We start from the raw sequence: 20497 nt of genomic DNA, 5'->3' as shown, positions 1-20497 counted from the left end.
ACCAGTGTTTACTGTGCTGAGGCCGAGCCCCACGTGGAGATTTCATTCAATCACTGAACAATTCCTCTGAACCTCTCCTTTCTAAAGAACATTTTTGCAGTTTTTATAAAATTAAAATGTCCTAATTGTGTGGATAGATTTTCAATTACATGGCAATAAGCGGATGAAACTAATTACAATGCAACACTAACACGAGAAGAAAACCAGCAAAGGTTTCTTTGCAAATATCATCAGGGTATTTGAAGAACAGCGTTGTGTGAATGCTCGACGTTTCTGATTTGCCCAGTGTTTATAACTTAGACGGGACAAAATATTTTTTTCTGTAAAAGGAACGATTCCAAACCGGCAGGTTATTATTAATTTTGATAAGACAATTTTTGTGTGTGTTTGTGTGTGTGGAAGGGAGCAGTAAACCGTGTCTTTAGGTCTCCCCCCACTCCTTAAAGAAAGCTACTCATATGTTATGTCCCATTGAGGATCAGAGAAGGGGGGAGTGACAGAAGTGAGGGACTGGGAGTGTTGTGTGAAAAGAGTGCAGGCCAACGAGCGAGACAAAAGAGGCTGCGGCTGCATTGAATGTGCTGGTGGTGTGTCCGTCTCCGAAGCCACAGGCAAACCACATTCCCCCCCACCTCTGGCCTTTATGCTACAGACGGCGAAAATATATCGGAGAGGGAAACCAATTGCGATATTGTAATTGCTGGAAGCGCAAAGTTGAGGACTTAGAAGAGAGCTCCCCTGGACCGGGTGTTTCTCCTCTCCTCTCCCCAGTCCTTACTACACGTCGAGTGCGGTGCGGTGGTGTGGGGTTGGAGATATAACCCAGAACAAAGGAGTCTTGAAGCAAGGAATGAGCGAGCCGAGACTAGCTTTGCCATTACCTTTGAAACCGGGCCAAATGCCTCTCTGAGACCAACAATAGTACATTGGCTGCTCGTATTTCTCGACGAAGCTTTCCGCCCCAAAAGGGAGAAAGAAAAAGGACAAAAAAAACCGCACACGGAGGCGCACAAGTCGGCGGCTACAATGTTTCCTCAAAACCGACCACCGGTAAGTAGGCTACGCTAACTATGTAACAGTGTACACGCATTTAGCGACGTTATTGTCTTCTACCCGGAACCACCATCACATACAACGTGTCTTTCATTAACGCCAGGTTGTTTTTCAACCTTATTGAGCCTCAATGAGAAAGTGCAAGCCGAAATTGTTTGTCTTTGTCATTCTTACAATGTATTTCCGGGGACTCCTTTGTAGGGGATATATGGTACTCCATAGGCTGTTATATGCAGCACTATATCTCTCTTGTCTTTATATTAACGCCTGGTGTCATCTTTGTATTATGAAGGTCAGGCAGATTGTTGTTAGTAGGGGTTTAGTGAGGCAAAGCCCCCCCCCCCCAAATTAAAAAAACAACGTTCAACTTTGCTGAGTGTCTTTGTGTGTGAATCTAATGTCCTTGGTGGCCACCACCACCAGGTTAGAAACATGGAGCTTCCTACTATCTCCATACTATTGTGGAGTTGACCCAGATGATGAAGTGTGTATTTGTTTGTCCCTCCTCACGGGCTGTGAGGAGGGGAAGTGAGTCAGCTTGGCTTGTTGACACCATCACTCAATGGTCTGCCCCTCTCAAGTGCCACTCATTGTTTTTTGTTTTTTTTAAATCTGCGTTTGCTTTTTATTTCTTTTTAATCATACCAAGGGTGATTCATGCCCCTGAATTCACTGATGTGATGGATAAAACTAGGAGGTGTTCCTTTTCAAAAAGCTAACCGCAATTGCCAAAAGTCTTCCTAATGCTTACTAATGTAGCTGTAAAAATGAAAATGAAAAAGAAACTGCCATGCTGTCTGCGTTCTGAGACAGATCTCTGCTTGGTTAGGAGCGAAATTTGTGCTGCATGGCTTTAATTTGTTTTAGTCGAGTTAGGTGGAGAGCTTTTGAGCGGACTGAAATACATAAACACTGGTCCTCCAGCTGTGTGAAGTATCAATTAAGACCTGCTCATTTGCCTAACCCTCATCTACATCCCTCAGCCATGCCACCCTGCACCCCACCCCTGACAGTGTTTTGACATTCATGTGCCATGCATCGAAACCAGATTAAGCACACTGTGAAGTACAACTTCGTGTGAATGTGTGTGTACACCACTTTAATTCTTCTAGCAAATCCATTCAGACCTATAAAGACACATTGCTTTCATTTTTGAAAGGTTTGTGTTTGCATAATGCTTCAATTCCGCTACCATCATGCATTGTAACTTCTATTTCAGCCTGTACTTCCTTTGAGCAATAAAGGGATCTTGAGAATCCCCGCTTCCCAAACATACAGCACATACACAAACATCACACACACACACCAGCAGCTGTGTATGTAGTATAGTTGACTGCAGGAAGGCAGGGCAGGAGGCAGACTGTGGGTCTGTGGTTTGCACTGTAAACCCAATCCCTCTCATCCAGCCTCTCCTCGCTGTGTTTCTGTGAGAGCTCCAAACCACATCTTAATGTATGGGCAGGCGTCCCAGGGTGAGAGGAGCAGACTGCGGCGGGTCTGGGTGGAATGTTTAGGCCAGCAGCCCTGTTTCATTTCAACCCTCCGCAGATCTCAAGAGTACCATGTGAGGCACCCGTCCTCAGAAAGTCTCTGCCAATCAGTAGCTGTTGTTTGCACCTCGGAGTGAAGGGCCACTCAACCCAGCAAACTGTTTAATCTCTGAAACGCAAGGCTGGTAGTAACCTGTCATCACTGGAGACTGCTCTGCTGCAAAGGATGTGACCCATAAATTACAAAAACACGTGGCCCATTTATTATAAGATATATAGTTATCTCTTATCAAATCATAATCATCGACAACCTACACTCCTTTTCGCATTCAAGTGTATTTTCAGTTCATGGACAAGAGACTTTGTGGTTAGTATCTGCAAGTAATTCAAACTGCATGTTTATAGCTTCTTACCACAGATCTTCTTTCCTGAATTCTCATTTAAAGTAGGAACGTGGTAATCACCTGTTTCAAATATTCTTCTAGGCTTGATTGTTTACCTTTTTGTAGAGCGCACACAGATTCATATGGCATGCTTTCTCTGCCGTAAAGCACAACAGACAAGTTAAAATTGCATACCTAGTATATGTACAATGCAGTACATACTTATCGTGACTTTCTCCTCATCAGACACTAAAAATCTAATTATGTGCACAGATATAATGGTGCTTTGGTGTCCAAACTACATGACTTTAAAATGTTTCTGGGAAATGCTTGAGGTCCCTGTATGTGCCCCGATGATTTTGGGATTCGGCTTGATGCCAAATACAGTAGACTAGCTGAGACGTGTATCGGACATGGATAGCTCTCGTAGATGTTCGTTCAAATCTGCCACAGTGACAGAAACATACCAGGTTATACACAGACAGACACGGGTAAGAAGAAGAAAGCAAAACATCAAAGCAGAATATAAAATTGTATTCAACTCAGAAACTAATTGTTTGTTTTGTTAGCCTGTAATGATACCAACCATGTTAACATATACACATTTGACCTGCTTGAAATGACACAAAATTAAGACATAAAGTATATACATTTAGAAAGAGAAAAATTGTGACGATATTGGCAGGTTAGCTATACCTCACAAGTGCTAGTAAAGGGTCTATCTGTTTGCGATAGAGGGTAACATAGTTTTGAGGATCTTTCTATTTCAGCTGTAGGCCTGTTCTGTAGAAGATGATACAAATATTGTGAATTAATCAAAGGAACTTCAATGGTCATAATAAGATTGGTAATAGTATTTCCAACAGCCCTCTACCAACCATTTTCTTAACAAAGCTGTGGATTGGGGGAGGGGTTTCTTAAGAGGCTACTATTGGGGGTGATTAGTTAGGCCATGTTCAGATAGACACCCTACTCTCTGTGGGGAAAAAACAAACCCTTTCCTCATTCATTTGAATGGGGAAACTGCACTGGAGGGGGCATTGAGGGGAGGTCATCCAAAGGGACGCAGCATCATGCAGCAAAAAAGTTTAATCTGGTTCCATTTTTTCTGTAACCGAGTCACTGGCACATGAAACAACACATCCCCACCAACACAGCCGCTTGCGTTATTTTAATGCAGGGCAAATGTCTGTGTTAATACATCCTTAGGTGGCATGCATGCTGACAAAAGGCCCTGCTTTAAACAGAGCAAAGGTGTGCATTTGTGAAGGCGTGTTGTTTCATATACCAGTGACAATGAAATGTGACCTGGGAAGTGTAGTTGGACAAATGTGGAAGTGACATTTCAGCAAAAGATTCATCTTTTTTTGGCCCAGGTGATGGCATCATTTTTGGATGAGCTCACCCCCTCAATGGCCCCCACTAAGTCAGCACATTTCCTCCATTCAAATGAATGGCTGTGTTTTTTCACGAAGCATGACTGTTGGTGTGAACGCAACCTTATTCCCCATTCCCTTCAATATTTGAGTTTGAATGGGTATTTATTTGAATATTGGTATTGATAACCTTGGTTAATTTTTGTGGTTTTGCCCATTGTTCATATCTGTTACGATAACGTTTCATAATCTATGATGGCAAACAGCGACCAGACGGGTTTGTAATGTGTCCTGCTTTTTGTCATATTATCTAACTAAACACTGATTTGGTTGGTAACCAGACTGTCCATTGTAAACATTCATTAGATTTTTCAGAGACTATTCCTGGTTTAACTTGATTTGAGCTGCTGTATTTACTGTATGCACACACTGTTTTAGCATGCTGTAGACTATTAATAACTGACAGGTTGGTCGTGTTCACCATAATTTTTCCTCTCGAATAATTGCGTTTGATAAGAATGTTTTAAAAAAAAAAAAAAAAAAATTTATATTTGACTGTTGGTGTTGTTAGTCCCAATGGACTATCTTGAAAAGCTCATTTTGTCTTGCACAGTCCTAATGGACTTACAAAAACTGTACAAACGGAAGCAATTCCAAAGTTGAATTATTGTCTGTCTATCAAATGAATTTGGTCAAATATGCGATCCAAAACCAAACCTGGCATTGCCGCCATATTACAGATTGAATATTTATTATCTGACAAACAGTCAGATGTTGAACAGAGGGCACCGCAAAACTAAGCCTGGATCATATCATAACCAGATGCCTTGGATAACTTGAGAACCATATAAAGTAGTTTTTGAAAAACCCCTTTTTCTCCATTCTTGTTATGCATTTATATTTTTTTTTGAAGAGATCCTTGTTTTTGGTGTCAAAAATCTTACCTATCTGTAAAGATACACTTTTTTATCTGAGAATAGTGGCTAAACGACCTAGTCCTCATCTTCCTGTCCTGACTTCCTCCCGTTTTGGGGAGAGTATATGAATGAGTGACGGAGATGAGGCATTCTCCTCTTCATCTTCAGAGCTAGCATAAAGCAAGTCTCCACTTCCCAAGTCCTAGCATGCTTTTAGCTCTTTATCACCACTGTTGTCCGGTGGCGAGAGTGTGGCTATCGATCAGGAGCTCGCCTGCTACGCTCAGCCAGCGATTAGATGGAAAGAGAGAGAGAGAGAGAGAGAGCAAAAGAAAAGGCAGAAGAAAATGAAGGAAAAGAGGCTGAAGGGAGCTCAGGCATACACAAGCTGTTGTGGAGGTGCGTCTCGGTGGAAGGAACAAACGAGCTGAGGGGGTTACCTAATAAAAGAAGGCACCTCCAGCAATTAAGCCAGCTGACAGGCAAACTGTGGCGCTTCGCTAATGTGGGCTGACAGCAGGGAAATTTGAATAACGGGGCTTGCGGGAGGAAGGAGAGAGGAATGAGGAAGGGTGGGGGTAAGAAAAATGTGTGGCACTAATGAAACAGGTGCTTGGCAGCCCCTCCCCTCTAAGTGCAGGAATCATTGAGAGATTACGAGCACGTTTCCCAGCGCTGAACCAAGCAGATAGCTACTTAATGTAAGATTTTTTGGGGGAGGGGGGGCGACCTGTGTCTTTCCTTCCCCAGTGCAATCCGCTTTAACAATGCAAATCACTGCTGAATGTTGACAGTCGTGTTTGAATAATTTGATATAAGGGGCTTTAACTTCAAAAGCTTTTGAGAAAGGACTGTGTATTGACATGTTTCATGCCCCTCAGAGATGGGTGTGTGTGTTTTTAGGTGTGTGTGGGTGCATACACAGATGCACACATTCAGAAATGTTACTCAGGGTTAGACCTGCTGTCACAGCGTCCTTGGTGGTAGTCTGATGAGAGAGAGAGAGGGAGAGCATGGTGGGTGTTTACTCTGATGATCGACTCTGTGGGTAAGCAGTGTAATTAGTGGCCTGACTAATGGGCTGAGCTATATGAAGGAGGCAGCAGTACAGCATCCTCCCAGCTGAAGGAGACAGACAGGAGAGAGATGGAGCCCGGATTAAACAAATAAAAAAATAATAATAATAATCTAAACATTTTGGCAAAGTATACTCTAGGGATGGCAATGATAGTCGGACTGGTCAGTCGCTCCACTACTTTGGTCCAGACGGAAATATCTCAACAAATACTGGGCGGATTTAGATGAAATTTTTTTTGTGTTTGTTTGTTTGTTGACATTCTTGGTACCCAGAAGATGAATCCTAATGACTTTGTTGATCCACTGACATTTCGTGTAACACTACCATGAGACATGATGAGATACGTCGTATGAGTAAAATGTCATGTCAACTATGCTGGTAAAACTAATATTCCCACCAGCCTCAGTTGTACATATTACAGTCTGAAAATATTATCTGCTAAACATCAGCGTGTTAGCATTGTCATGTCAGACTCAGTGGCTAGCGCGGCTATAGATTCTTAGTCTTGTTTTTTGTGTGAACAGACAAAATGTTCATGTCAAATTTTAATTTCTGCTGCCAGTTCACTTTTGATATACAATAGATTCTCTGGCAAAAGCTGGGGCACAAATCATTGTTCAGGTTTTGTAATGAGGAACACAGAATGGCAGAACAGAAACAAAAACGTGGCAACCGCTCATTACAAAGTAGTGTGAGCTGTGTGTCATCAATCATGTCTCTTTTTTCTTTGATGCATCATGCAGTGTAGCAGTGGAGTTTTCAAACTGCATGAGAAAGGAAGGAGAATGTGAGAGGTCATCCAGGAGAAACCCGCCCCTCCCCTCAACCCCTGCAGCCGTAGGAAGAAGACACAGTAGCACTGCTTTTTAAGCAGACCTAATATTCCTATGGTCAGACACAGCCACATCCTAACTGCGATGGTCCCATTACACTTCTATTAGCAAATTATGTATCACTGTGTTCAGTGTGGGTAGCGACGATTGAGACGCGTCTTGTGGATTCCCATCGTTATTGACGTAGGAGCTGTGTCATGTGTGAATACAATAAAGTACATGTGTGCTTGTAAATACTTGTGGAAAACTGCGTTGTGCGCACATCCACTTAGTGTTTGTAGTGGGCATGTGTGGGCGTGTAGCAGTCGTGTGTGTGTGTGTGTGTGTGCGTGCATGTTTTTTTTTAGGGTGGGGGGTTAGAGCAAGGATGTGAGGTCATAGTGGTTTGTTGCTTGCGGTGTAATTAGAGGTAACTCAAATGAAAACAGAAATGAGTTCATTCAGGGAATGCCACGCTGTTAATGGTCCCTTCACGTCAGAATTTAATTTGTGCCATTTTTCATGTGCATTTATTTGTTTGTGCATTTGTTCATGTGTCTTTGCATTCGCGGGCTTTGTTGCATGTGACCTTGGATATTATGTGTGTGTAGAGCATATAACCTGAGCTGTTATGTTGCAGAGCTGTGTTTGGTGTTCAGCTTTTTCTCAGCAGTTAGCATGTTTAAAACAGCCTTACTGGATTGTTTCCACTATCCTATCCCAATGAAGGGATGTGGGATTTGATTTAAATCATTTCTATCCCCAAAGATGACTCATTCTCTCTCTCTCTCTCTCTCTCTCTCTCTCTCTCTCTCTCTCTCTCTCTCTCTCTCTCTCTCTCTCTCATCCCCTCATCATCAGGTCCTCATTTAATCATTGCAATTGACTTAGGCTTTCCTGGGCTAAGAGAGAGATTAGTGTGAATGTGTGTGCGTGCCTATACATCTGATGAGACAGGGTCATATCTAGGGTTTCCGTATTGAGCTTGTACAATAGGAGGCCTTAAACCCCTAACGTTAGCCGATGGCTTTCTCAGCCGGCTTTCTGGAATGGAACGGATCACAGCGGCGCTGGTAACAACACGGCGCTGTTCGGGGGCCTGTAACACCTCCCCACTGATTTATCTAAACAGTTGAGTAATCAGATGATCTGTAATCATATCAGAGAGAAGCTTTCCTTCCTCATGCCGGCCCACCTCATGCAATCCTTTCTCAGTATTACAGAACCTGCCTTAATGATTGTAAGAGCCACAGAAAGATCTAGCCTGTAATTGTGTAACAGCGATTTTCAGTCTATGTAAGCTTTGTTCAAGGGCAGACGGCATGTCTCTTGTTTGCTTTCGAGCCAGGACACGGCTGAGAGGGAGGGAATAACTGACCGTGGGATTATCAGGTGAGGCTTCCAGCTTAAACCCATTCCCATAGGTCAGCGGGTCAGCTCAATGACCTGACCTCTCACTTTAAAGCCTGCTCAGCTATTTGCCAGATCAGGAGTTGGAACAGATTAATAGCACTGTTTCATGGGAGATGTGAGGATTTAAAAAAGAGGTTATGTCTGCTGGGGTGAGATCTATGCTTTGCCTGTGTTTCAAGGCAAGCATCTGTCTCGTGCGTCCAGTCTAGTCTGGTGTGAATCATCATAACAACAATCCTAACCAGCAGACTAGAGTTGTGCGTAAGGTCCTGAGTGGCTGAGACAGCACAGAGACTGTGGTTACTTGCAGCTAAAAACAAATATTCTCTTCTTCCTCTGATCACTAAAAAACAGACCAGCTCACTCTGGTGTCGTCCATTTGAAGGCTCTGCCTCGTCTCTCACCTGCCCTGGAGACTCTGGAGACTGTGTTGGGGAAAAAAAAAAGAAAAAAGAAAATCCCTGAAAAGTATTAAAAAGAAATGGGAGGAAAAGGAGTGATTTAAAAAGGAGTGGAAAGAAGGATGGTCTTCTCTTTCTTTCTCCTTCCATCTTCCTATAAAATGGCCTTGGTGCTCTTTTTTTTCCCCCCTGTGAAGAGTAATTGCTCTGTGTGTGTGTGTTGTGTGAAAGAGGGGGGAGCAAGAGTGTGTGTGTGTGTGTTTAATCATGGGTTTTTGTGTGAGAAAGGGGGAGTGTGTGTGTGTGAGCAAGACTGACAAAATGAGTATGTGTATTTTTGTGAGGATGAGTGTGCGTAATGGTGGGTTTGTGTGTGCAAAGGAAAAGGGGTGTGTGTGTGTGTGTGGCTGTCTGTGCTGTAGGAGGGGGATCTGGCCGACAGATTGAGAGCAGCTTGTTAGAAAGAGGAACAATGAGGCCACAGCCCCTCTCCTATCTTCTTTTTTTCTTTCCTGTCTTTATTCTTTTCTCTCTTACCCTTTCTCTTCTTTTTTTTTTCCATCTCCTTTCAAAACAGATTATCTGTATGTTTTCGACTTTCCCTCTTGCCAGTCTCACCCATCTTATGTGTCCCTTATCTTTTCTTCCTTCCACCTCTCTTCTCTGTTGAACTCTTCTGTCTGTTTCTCTTCACACACTCCTTTCCTCAGCAATTGCTTTTTTCCCTTCTAATAATGTTTCACCTGCTAAAATGCTCCGTCTCATGCTCCTCCTCAGTATATCTATGTTAGTTATCAGCCTACACTTACATACATTCTTACAGACATACATTCTTCCTTACACATATTTACACATATGAACTGCATGTGCCGGTTCACTCTACTCTTGTCATCAACATCTTTCACACACTTCCCCCTTGTATTGTTTTTGGCACTGGAGCTGAGTGATGTTGTGATTAAGTTGTTAATTAAACATCATTAATGTGAGACAAACATTGTTGATGTGTAGAACATTGAGATGAGAGATGTTTTCTTTTTTTTATTAAACCAAATTAATGAATTCAGTTCTGCCCACATACTCATACCTAGTGTCACTGAACTCTGCTTATATGCTGGTTTAGCTAGAAGGGTGGGCAGTTTTTGGGATTGGACGTTTCCAAAGTGGAAGTGAGTCAGGAAGACTCTTTGGATGGAAGCTCTGTAGAAACTGACATAGGAAATTATTATGATATATCTTCTACGATGCTAAAGATGGAAGGGACAGGATAAGCAAAGGCAAAGGTCCAGGACTAGGAGGGGGATAGAAGCAATATGTTAAATATGAACTGACAAAAATGGGTAGAAAACCTTGCTCTTATTTCATCATCTATTCTGGTTAGCCTTGGTTTTTCATGATGTACAAACAAACTCTGTTTCAGCAAATGGTCCAATAAAGATACCTGCTAAGAGGAATGTCTAAGACAAAGGCTAGCAAAGCTACATGACTGATACACATACAAGAAAAATTAGTTGCCCTTTTCCACGACCCTCCTAGGGAAAAAATATTTCTGCAGGGCAAACTCAGAAAGTTTTGAGCAGTGGTTGGGAAGTTGCATTAGCAATTTGTTGGATTTCAAGAAAGAAAAGAGAAGCTGGATCCTAACAGTGTCTGCTCCACATATAGTTCTTACACATATTTACACGTATCTTGTATAATTGAGCATCATTGAGCAACCCTACTTGGCATCAAAACTATGTCCTCCCACAATAAAAATTTCCCTCCTCCTTTATATCTCCTATCTCAGGCTAAAAAAAGACTAACACAACCATATTAAAACTAGACAGTGCCTTCCTGCAAGAAAATTACGGTATATTACTATCACTCAGCCTCACTGTCATACTTGACCATCGAGAAGCTTGTGAGCTGGCTGTCCCAGGCTCTCTGTTATTTTGACAGAGAGCCAAACAGACAGACAGACGGACAGCCCCCACCACCCTCTTAGTCCAGCTCTCAGCCCCCTTTTGTCTGCCTGTCTTGCAGCATTACCCCTGTGGTTGTAGTCTCCTAATTGCTCTGGACCCTGCAGAGAAGGGAGAGTAAGCACAGGGGTTGGCAGGGGTCTTCAGCCACGATGGGGTCCTTTTTCTCTGCTTTTGTCCCTCCCATTGCTGTATTTTTTTTTTTTTTTTTTTTAATTTCTTTCTTCTACTCAGACTTGCAATTAAACAAAGTGTGCTCATTTGGCTAAGAAGCTCTTGTACCTCTCTGCCCTCCCCTCCAAGTTGGTGACCCATTCACATCTGGCTCTGCTGGTGATGACAGTGTCTCTATAATAGACAGCCCCTCATAATAGTTACACATGGGCATGCTGGCATGCATGTACAGATATGGTGGTCATGTAGATCTTTGCTTCCTGTGGTTGTTTTGTAATGTTGATGCAGCTCCTTCGTTTGAAGGAATAGCTTGATGAAGCTTTTCTTTTACCAAATGAAATTAGTCATGATACACAGAAAATTACTCAGCCACTTGACCTAGGTAGTTGTCACAATTTTGAAACCAAATGTCAAGGATATTTGTATTTGGCAACTATCCTGTACTTGTAGTTATTTTAAGTCTTTTCTCAGACAAATCCCTAAGCTGGCTATCTCTTCTCTTCTCAGGCACCTCTGCAGCCACCCCCGGGGTCCTCAGCCTCAGTGGTGGCAGCCGCAGCAGCAGCAGCGGCGGCGGCATCGGGGACCCCCCAGTCACTGAAACTAACCTACCCAGAAACCTTGGACCGCATTAAGGAGGAGTTTCAGTTCCTCCAGACCCAGTACCACAGGTGGGTGTATGGGTGGGGTTTACTTTTTTTTTTTCGTAGTGTGTGTGCTTGAGTTTCCCCTCAAATGTCCCTGGACATTCAGACCAAAACCAGAACAATTTAAAAATGCAAGGGTCTATGTTGCTGTGGGCATGTTGCTTCAGGTTCAAATGAGATGAATATGATCCAGGACGGCCACTTTGAGCAATAGATCCATGAGTTTGAAGGCTTATCAGTACGCAAAAACACTGCACGGTTTATTATAATTTGAGGCAGGAATTGCAACTCTGTAAAGTTGTGACAGTGAAAATCATCTTATGCTCCGTCTGGGCGACTGAGAGGATTATCCCCTTCCTATTACAAAGTTATACTATGAATTTGCACTTGCATGATTTGATTGATCACTGCAGAGTGTTTTTTTTGTTTGTTTTTTTCTGACAACGCATTGTTTTTCTTGTTCTTTCTTGCTTTACTGTCTTATGAGTGTGTGTGTGTGTGTGTGTGTGTGTGTGTAAATATAAATAGAGGAGGTTTCGACCATTCTACTCTTGATAACATATATAGCATTGACCCACCAATTCCCAAAATATATGTATGTGCGTGCTGTTTTTTCCCATCAGGAAAAAAAAGTATGCATACATTACCTCATGTATATAATAAATATGCAGGCTACTCTTTTTGCATGACTGTATAGTGTGCTTGATGTGCAGGAATGTGCACAGAATGCCTTTTGAATGTGGGATTTGGGCTGGCTGTGCAGTCCCAGCCTTCTCTGTCTCTCCTTTCTCTCCCCCCCCCCTCTCTCTCTCTCCCTCTCTCCCTTTCTCCCCTCTCTGTTCTCTTGGCACACCTTCACAGGGTCCCCACCCCCTCACTCTTCTCTCATCCTGCTTTGATTCAGCTGGCCAGAATCTCCCCTCCCTCCCTTTCTGTCCCTCTTCAAACTTCTTTTGTATGCCCCCCCACCCCCACACACACATCCACAGCCCCTCTAACCCCTGTGGCTACTGCTGCCTATACACACAAATGCCAGAGTGTGTGTGTGTGTCCCCTTATCTTTCTGTCCGTTCAGCTTGTCACAAGCTCAAAACACAAAGTCCAAAAACCCCAAAGACTTGGATGGCTGCATTCACTTACACAGGTACTTCTGTGTCTACCCCTGAATAGGATTTAGAAGTAGAACCTTAAATCTGTATGAAGATATATGATCAGATATACCTTGGTACTGATAAATGCAACAACAATAATCCTGTATAAAGTATGACCAGTCAAAGATATTGGGCTGCTGGCCATTTGGTTCGTCTAACCTCTGGTTAAATGTCATTGGACATTTATTTAAAATTTCAGTATTAGTAAATTTGATTAGAGGCTAATAATTTGATAATATTTTGGTTACACAGATATGATTATTCAAACACAAATAATTGAAACATTTTGACCAAAATGGTCAGAGAGAGACTATTTGTGGTCAACACCTTGTAATTTCTTTAGAATATAGGATTAATTGGGAAAGAGATAGCATTGTGTGGGTGCAGATTATTTTAACCCAGAGCCTACATTAAAAATTAAAATTACAAAAGTGCTAGTGTCTCCTGATGTGATGCCACTGCCAGATCAGGGGACACACTCACTCACTCACTCACTCACTCACTCACTCACTCACTCACTCACTCACTCACTCACTCACTCACTCACTCATTCATCCATCCAGCAGTACACTAGGAGCTGTGAGACTGGCCACTTCTTGTTCTTGTTCACCTTGATGTACATTTAATTTTGCCTCAATGAAGGGCAAGGTTTTAAACATGTGTTCTTGGCGACTCAGAGTGCAACCCAAGGTTATAAGACTGACAGTTAAAAAAAAAAAAAAAAAAAAAAAAAAATTGCACACAGATGTAGATGTGGGTGATACTCCAATATTGTAAGACTTTTATTGGCATTGTGATGTGATCATATTGTCATTATCTTACAAACTGTTACAGTCCAAGTTTATGATTCAATTCAAGTAAATCTTATTTATAAAACCAAAAATCACAAATTTGTCTTAGTAAAAATTACTAAACTTTTCAGAGGATGCCGTTTGTGGCACTGCTATTGAATAGTGTTGCACTGTTACTGACGGGTGATATTAATATTTTGTCCACCCCATTTATATCAACAAACGCTAGACATTAGCTAAAGTGGCAACTGAGTGTATATGCCAACACTGGACAAATCTTCTGATTAATATATTTCCCAGTCCTATGCTGGTGTCATTTTTAAATGTATTTCAAATGTATTAACGTGATGTTTAATCACAACACGCATCTGAAATAACAATGAAATGTTGTTTATTATGTTACTAGCATTTACTGAAAGTTTTTTGACATATGCTACTTTCAGCTCATAAAAAAACATTATCTAGTAAAAACAGGGGCTATTCTTTAACATCGCGAGCAGCAAAATAAAAGCATTTGACTCTTTCCATAATGGTGTAATACTGAGAGGATGCCAGTTTGTTTATCAAATGTAACCCTAAAAAAAAGTCAGTTTGGTAGCAGTTTTGGAGAGGACCAGACAGATAGCAGCCAGAAGGATTAGCAGTGGCCTTGTTTAGTCCAACAGCAGACAGGTCGGACCAAAGATCCACATATGATTACAGGCTGCACCTTCACATAATCAGACCCATTTGTTACAGTGTTCACCCTGCAGGGAAAACATGACCTGAACTCCCACAGAGACGGTCACAAACACACTGACCCATTCAGACAAACTCCCAATCTGATGCATGTCCTTAACACACAGTTGCACCGATGTACGGGACTCCCCAATTATCTTCACACACATAGATGTTGTCTAGAAATAGCAGGGCTTAGTTGTGAATTTTGGCTGCAGAGAAGGTGGCTGGATTCTGATAGATGTTGGATTAGACGGCAGGAAAGAGACGGAGGGAAGGGATTAGTGCTGATGAGCTTCAACTGTGTGTGTGTGTGTGTGTGTGTGTGTGTGTGTGTGTGTGTGTGTGTGTGTGTGTGTGTGTGGTTGGTATGAAGGGATGAGAAAGATTACTGAGGAAGCTAAAGAAAGGGAAGGGTTAATTAATTAAAGGGTCATTGGTGGGTCAGTGGCCCTGATTTTGTGTGTGTGTGCGTATGTGCGTGCGTGTGTGCGTGTGTACATACTATCTAAACAGGCTGTAATCAGCAGACCGAGGGGAGACGGGAGGAGCTGCTGACACAGAGCTCTCATTACTGTAATTCTTTCTACACACACTCTTTCAGGCAAATGCAGGCATGCTTTTATTATGACTGATGTGTGTGTGGTTTGTAGAGGAAGATACACTTTCCACTCACCACTAACATGCTGTCATTCATCACTTAAGAGTCCTTCCTAAATGACACACACACACACACACACACACACACACACACACACACACCATTCACAGTGGTTACATATATTGTTCATTTATATATTAAAATTTCTATCAGCTCTCTCTGATATCTAAAACTTTTCATAATTTCTTTCGAAACTAATTCATTCGTTTTCTACTAGACAGTCTGACTTATCTTACTTTGTTCCAGTAATGTGGTTACATTTTCATTTAGATACAGAGGCAGTGTTTTGCGGAAAATAAAAGTTACATATTGTCCATCATTCATCATCTTTGTTTACTTTTAAACTTTTAGCTTCCTGTGTCTCCTGCATAAACTTTTGAGTTTAAATATCCGGGTATATGTAGGTAAGCTGTTTGTTTAGATAGTATGTCTAAACAGGATATGTGTATATATCAGATTTTTTATAATTGTAATTTTTAACGTGTAAATATAGAAATACATAAAGTAGCACTGAAATATAAAATGACTTAATCAGTCAGTGACAATGAGCTGTGTGGAGCATTTTTCTCTGTTTAACGATGTTTTATGGGCGAAATGATTAATCAATAAACCAAGAATATAATCATCAATAATGAAAAAAATCATTAGTTTGAACCCAATTCTATGGATCTCTATACTAAGGATGTTAATTTTTGGTTTTGTTTTTTTTTCTGATCAATAGCAGATGCTCGGTAACTGACCATTAACTGTTGATCGACAAGATTAAAATGTACTATTTAGAATAGACGGGTAAAAAAAGAGTTAAAATATACCAATACACAGGGGCTAAAGTGGACCAGAATGATCTGGAGGGTCTAAACGAAGTGAGACAGACACACACACACACACACACACACACACACACACACACACACACACACACACACACACACACACAGAGGAGAGAAGAAGATCAACACACCACCTCGCTTCTCAAGGAGCACACAAAAAGCTCTAGGTTATAAATTCATGAGGTTATTATAAAGATCAGTTCTACGTGTCATTGAAAAAAAGGAGAGAGGAGCAGAATCGCTTCTTGACCGGGACATAGAAATGCGACTCTGGTGTGAACAGCCAGACTACTGCTTGCGCAACACAGAGTCGGGCTGGCATTAAATCTCAAAATAAAATAAACAGCCCTGGCCTCCCTCAGTCCTCAGCATAGTGGACAGCTTGTCTTAATGGTTTCTATTCAGAAATGGCAACATGTCGACGTGCTGCGGGGTTCGTGTGGTACGTAGTGTGTTGACAGCCAGACCTGTGGCATATTTCATTTCTAAAAGAAACCAAAGCTGAATAGTGTCTGAACTACACACTACAGTAAAGGTGGTTGTAAAGCTGAGTCGAATTACATGCACTGACCTCCTGTGTTGGTCCGACTTGAATATATCTTAACAGCGCATGCAACCAGATAGGCTGCATGTGTGTATATATAATAGGATAAAATAATCAGGAATCCTCTGTGTTTAACCGTCTGTCTGTCACGCACCAAATTATGAAATTATATTTGCTTTAAGGAGGGCTGATGGTTTGTGGGTTTTTTTTATAGTTATGTGTGTGTTTTATCTGTGGGATGGATTGTGTGATACAACCTCTCCTTCTTCTAATTCTGTGTATGTGTGTGTGTCAAAAATTTATGAAAGGTCGGTCCTTACAGTGAGTCTGGCAGCAGAGAGGAGTACGGTTGGTCTGCTATTGTGCGACAAGATCCCAGCTTTGTTTGGTGTATGTGTGTGTCTAGGTTTGTGTGTTTGCTGTTGCACACACCCTTGAGAGATGATGAAAGAGTACTCAAGTGAGTTGGGTGGGTCCCGTGTGTGTGTGTGTCTGTGTGTGTGTTTGCAAGTGAGAGTGCGTGTTTGAAGAGAGGAAGACTGTGAGAGGAGCTGAAGGTTTTTCCAGTGGAGCAGGGAGGAAAGGTTGATCAATAGTTAATGAGATGTAAAGTGAACAGTCACATACTTGGAGGCTGGGGGGCTAAATGGTCCTGACACTGTAAAGGCACGACACTGGTGTAGTAACTACACAGCTCATATCATTGTCTATATGTGTGTTTGTTTTCTTTACTGGCTGCAAGGTCTGTATTTGTGTCAGTAATGATGCCAAGACAATGATGCATGGCCTCAAAGCTTTGAACTAATGGTGAAACCATCTGATATTGTTGCTGAATTTGAATTTGTTGCCGATAAAGATGATCATCAGGATCTATAAAATTTGTAGAGCGGAAACAATGAGGCCGTTGAATATTTTAGGTAGTTAACAATATCAAATTAATTCAACAACAATTTCGGTGATTGATTAATCAGTTAAGTCCTTAATCAAGCCAAATTGTTAAATATTCTGTGTTTCCAGCTTCTGAAATGCGATGATTTGCTGCTTTTCATAGATTTTAAATAACTTGTATGAAAAGATACTAGCCCAATGTCATGTTATAAAAACCTTTATATTGGTAGAACCAGTCTGCCCTCATCTCACACCTTCATCTCCTCTACGCTGTAGTGTGTATTTGTTTTAGAACAGACACAGGAGGAGGGAGGAGATGAACTTCTTTTTTCCTTTTTAACTTGATTGGCTTTTTGAGTTGTCACTTGCCCAACACTTTTACAATAACCACCCTAATTCTGCTGTTTACCCGAGAGAGCAATTATCTAGCTGATTATATTGTATTTAATCTTCAAGGCAAAAAAATGACATAATTATTATCATTTTATAAGCTAGCACAAACCTGTTTTTGAGATTCTGTTTTTGCTGTCCTGCTGCTCACACTGATGCCTTTTTTGTGGAAAGAAAATCAATGTTCTCTTAAATTTTATCTCTGAACACAGTTAAAAAATATTCTCAAACAACCAAAAGCGACGGACAAATGTTTTATAGAAAAGAAAAATATAAAAATGTCTTTGTTCTTTTAGCAAAATAATCAATGGGGGAATAGTGGAAGTAAAAGTATTGCTAAGAAAAACAAACGGCGGAAGGGGAAAGAGTTGACATTTTTACAATATCCAGTAGCCTGTTTCAAACATGGAGACTAAAAAGGCAGTCGGCACATTTCTACAAAGTGCAGGATCTTAATGAGACGCTTGACTGTCTGTAGGCTCGTGTTAGAGCGTGTGTGTTCCAGCCTGTGTTTATTTAGTGTGTATGTGTGGGTATATATACTATATGTGCTGCGTATGTGTTTTGTTTTTGTGCGTTTTACATACATGAGGTAAAGGCTGTAAGTATGTGTTGGATTAGTACACACACACACACACACACACACACACACACACACACACACACCACTTGGAGCACGGAAGCATTTAGGTGTGTGTGTGTGTGTTCAGTACCATTGCAGCACTGACAGAGCTGTTTGAAGGCTGGCAGGCTGCAGATTTGTAGCGCATTCGGCTGATCATCTTATCTCCTGTCACCGCCAGTGAAAGATTGGAGGAACCAAGCCCACTGAGGCACGCACATTCTCTCTCTCTCTCTCTCTCACACACACACAGACACACACAGACACACACACACACACACACACAGGGTTCTATCTCTTTTTTCCTTGCTGGTTCTTTCTCTGTTTTCTCCCTGTGTTGCTGTGTCTTTCTCTCCATCCTCCAAACCTCTCCCTCCCTCTCTCAGTAAATGGTGCTGAGCCAAAGACTAATTATTACAGGCAATCATTTCGACATGAAATACCCACTTCCTGCTCACCGCTCTCCTCCCCTCTCTCCCCCATTTTCTTCCTCCTCCAACTCTTTTATGCTCCTACAGTCACATAATGGCAGTACACACACACACACACACACACACACACACACACACACACACACACACACACACACACACACACACTGGTCTATCTATTGTTATGAGGACAGTCATTGACCTAATGCATTCTCCAGCCCCTCACCCTAACCTCAACTATCACAAGTAAATGCCTCACCTCAACATGTAATCAATAGGTTTAATCCTAACACCAAGTTTTAACCCTCAAACAGCCATTTGAAGTTGTGAGGACCAACCAAAATGGCCTCACAACAATGTTTTGAACAAAAATATGTCCACACAACCATAGAAAAACACACACACACACACACACTAGTCATTTCATTCCTTGAAGTCCATTCTGTGGGGAATGGTTATTGCTTTCTAAGTGCGACCTTGGGGTCTTTCCTGTAAGCAAAAGAAGTATGTGTGCGTGTCTGTATGCGCATGTGTATACATTTGCCATGCAACCTTGTGTAAATATTGTGCAATATCTGGAGTGCTGTGCCAATTACAGAGACTTTTATTTTTTTCCTGACTCTCTTTAAGTGGTATTTAATAGCATGGCTCTGACTGCTGCTCATTTCTGCACCTTAAACCAACGAGGTGCCCAAACCTGCTGTGGATATTCTGAAAGTGACCTGATAGTGTCAGTAGGCCTGCATTCATGATCCACAAGTTATCATCAAACATCATGTTTAGAGTTGGAATGATTAGTCAGAATGGATTGTGACCAAAAATTGATCAACTACCTTAGTATTTGTGCATTAGTAATACATAACATTTTGTGTATTTTGTTGGCCACATAATGGTTTCATTAGATAGGTGAGAGAGATGGGGAATGACATGCAGCAAAGGTCCCCAGCTGGACTCGAAAGTGGCAGGGGACAGTTTTGATAACTGATTTATTGAAGTAATTTTTCCTACAAAATGCCAAACATTCTCTTGTTTTTGCCTTTTCTTTTCTCTGCTTTAGATCAAATGAATGTTTGGGTTTTTGGACTGCTGGTTGGACAGATAAAGCTAATTGAAGACCTTTGGCTCTAGAAAATTTTGATGGACATTGCCACTATTTTCCGATATTTTATAGAGGATTTATTGATAAATCAAAAACAATCAACTGATAAACTGCAGTAGAAAAAAAATCTTTAATAATCACATCTCAACCATAATCACAACACATTTTAAACACAGGAATTCCACACCAGTCACTCCAATAATCTCTGTGTGTGTGTGTGTGTGTGTGTGTGTGTGTGTGTGTGTGTGTGTGTCTAGTCATTGCTGTGCTTCTCCAGGCTCATCCCAAGTTTATGTTGTGATGAACACGCTGGCGGCTGTGCACACAAACACACATACAGTCGCATTAGTTCTCGGCCCAGCTGTGAGTGACTTCTGCCGAGAGGCAATTCCACTGTAATAAAATCTATAGGGTGGGGGTGGGGGGGGGTTTAATCCTCATTCCCTCCCTCCACCACCACCACCTTCCTCTCCCACTCTTCGTCCTGCTTCTCTCCTTCTCCCTCGTCCCTCTTCTTCTCAACTGGCTGGCAATGATAAATGAGTCAATTATGTGTGTGTGTGCACGCGGTGCAGGAGAAGGGGAGCGGATGGGAACGTTATTACCTGTTGCGGCTGGGGGTAATGTTGCGGTATTAATCATATTCTAATTTTCCTCTGCCAAATGACCCC

General features: G+C 41.7%; 1 protein-coding gene across 5 annotated transcripts in view; it reads left to right on the top strand.

The window, feature by feature from the left end:
* The first annotated feature begins 530 nt into the window (after positions 1 to 530).
* Positions 531 to 20497, top strand: part of tle2a (TLE family member 2, transcriptional corepressor a) — a 40514-nt gene continuing 20547 nt past the window's right edge. For all 5 annotated transcript variants that reach the window (XM_023405246.2, XM_087173687.1, XM_023405245.2 and 2 more), the window contains exons 1-2: positions 531 to 1050; positions 11563 to 11726. In XM_023405246.2, coding sequence (XP_023261014.1) covers positions 1027 to 1050; positions 11563 to 11726 — 188 coding nt within the window. In that variant the 5' untranslated portion in view covers positions 531 to 1026. The remainder of the gene's footprint in view (positions 1051 to 11562; positions 11727 to 20497) is intronic.

The sequence above is a fragment of the Seriola lalandi genome, unplaced genomic scaffold (assembly GCF_002814215.2).
Source record: "Seriola lalandi dorsalis isolate HSWRI2012SDOR001 ecotype SW California unplaced genomic scaffold, Sedor1 jcf7180002054267, whole genome shotgun sequence".
Classification (NCBI taxonomy): Eukaryota; Metazoa; Chordata; class Actinopteri; order Carangiformes; family Carangidae; genus Seriola; species Seriola lalandi.
The sequence above is the reverse complement of the archived record's forward strand: the minus strand, read 5'-3'. Positions and strand labels throughout refer to the sequence as shown.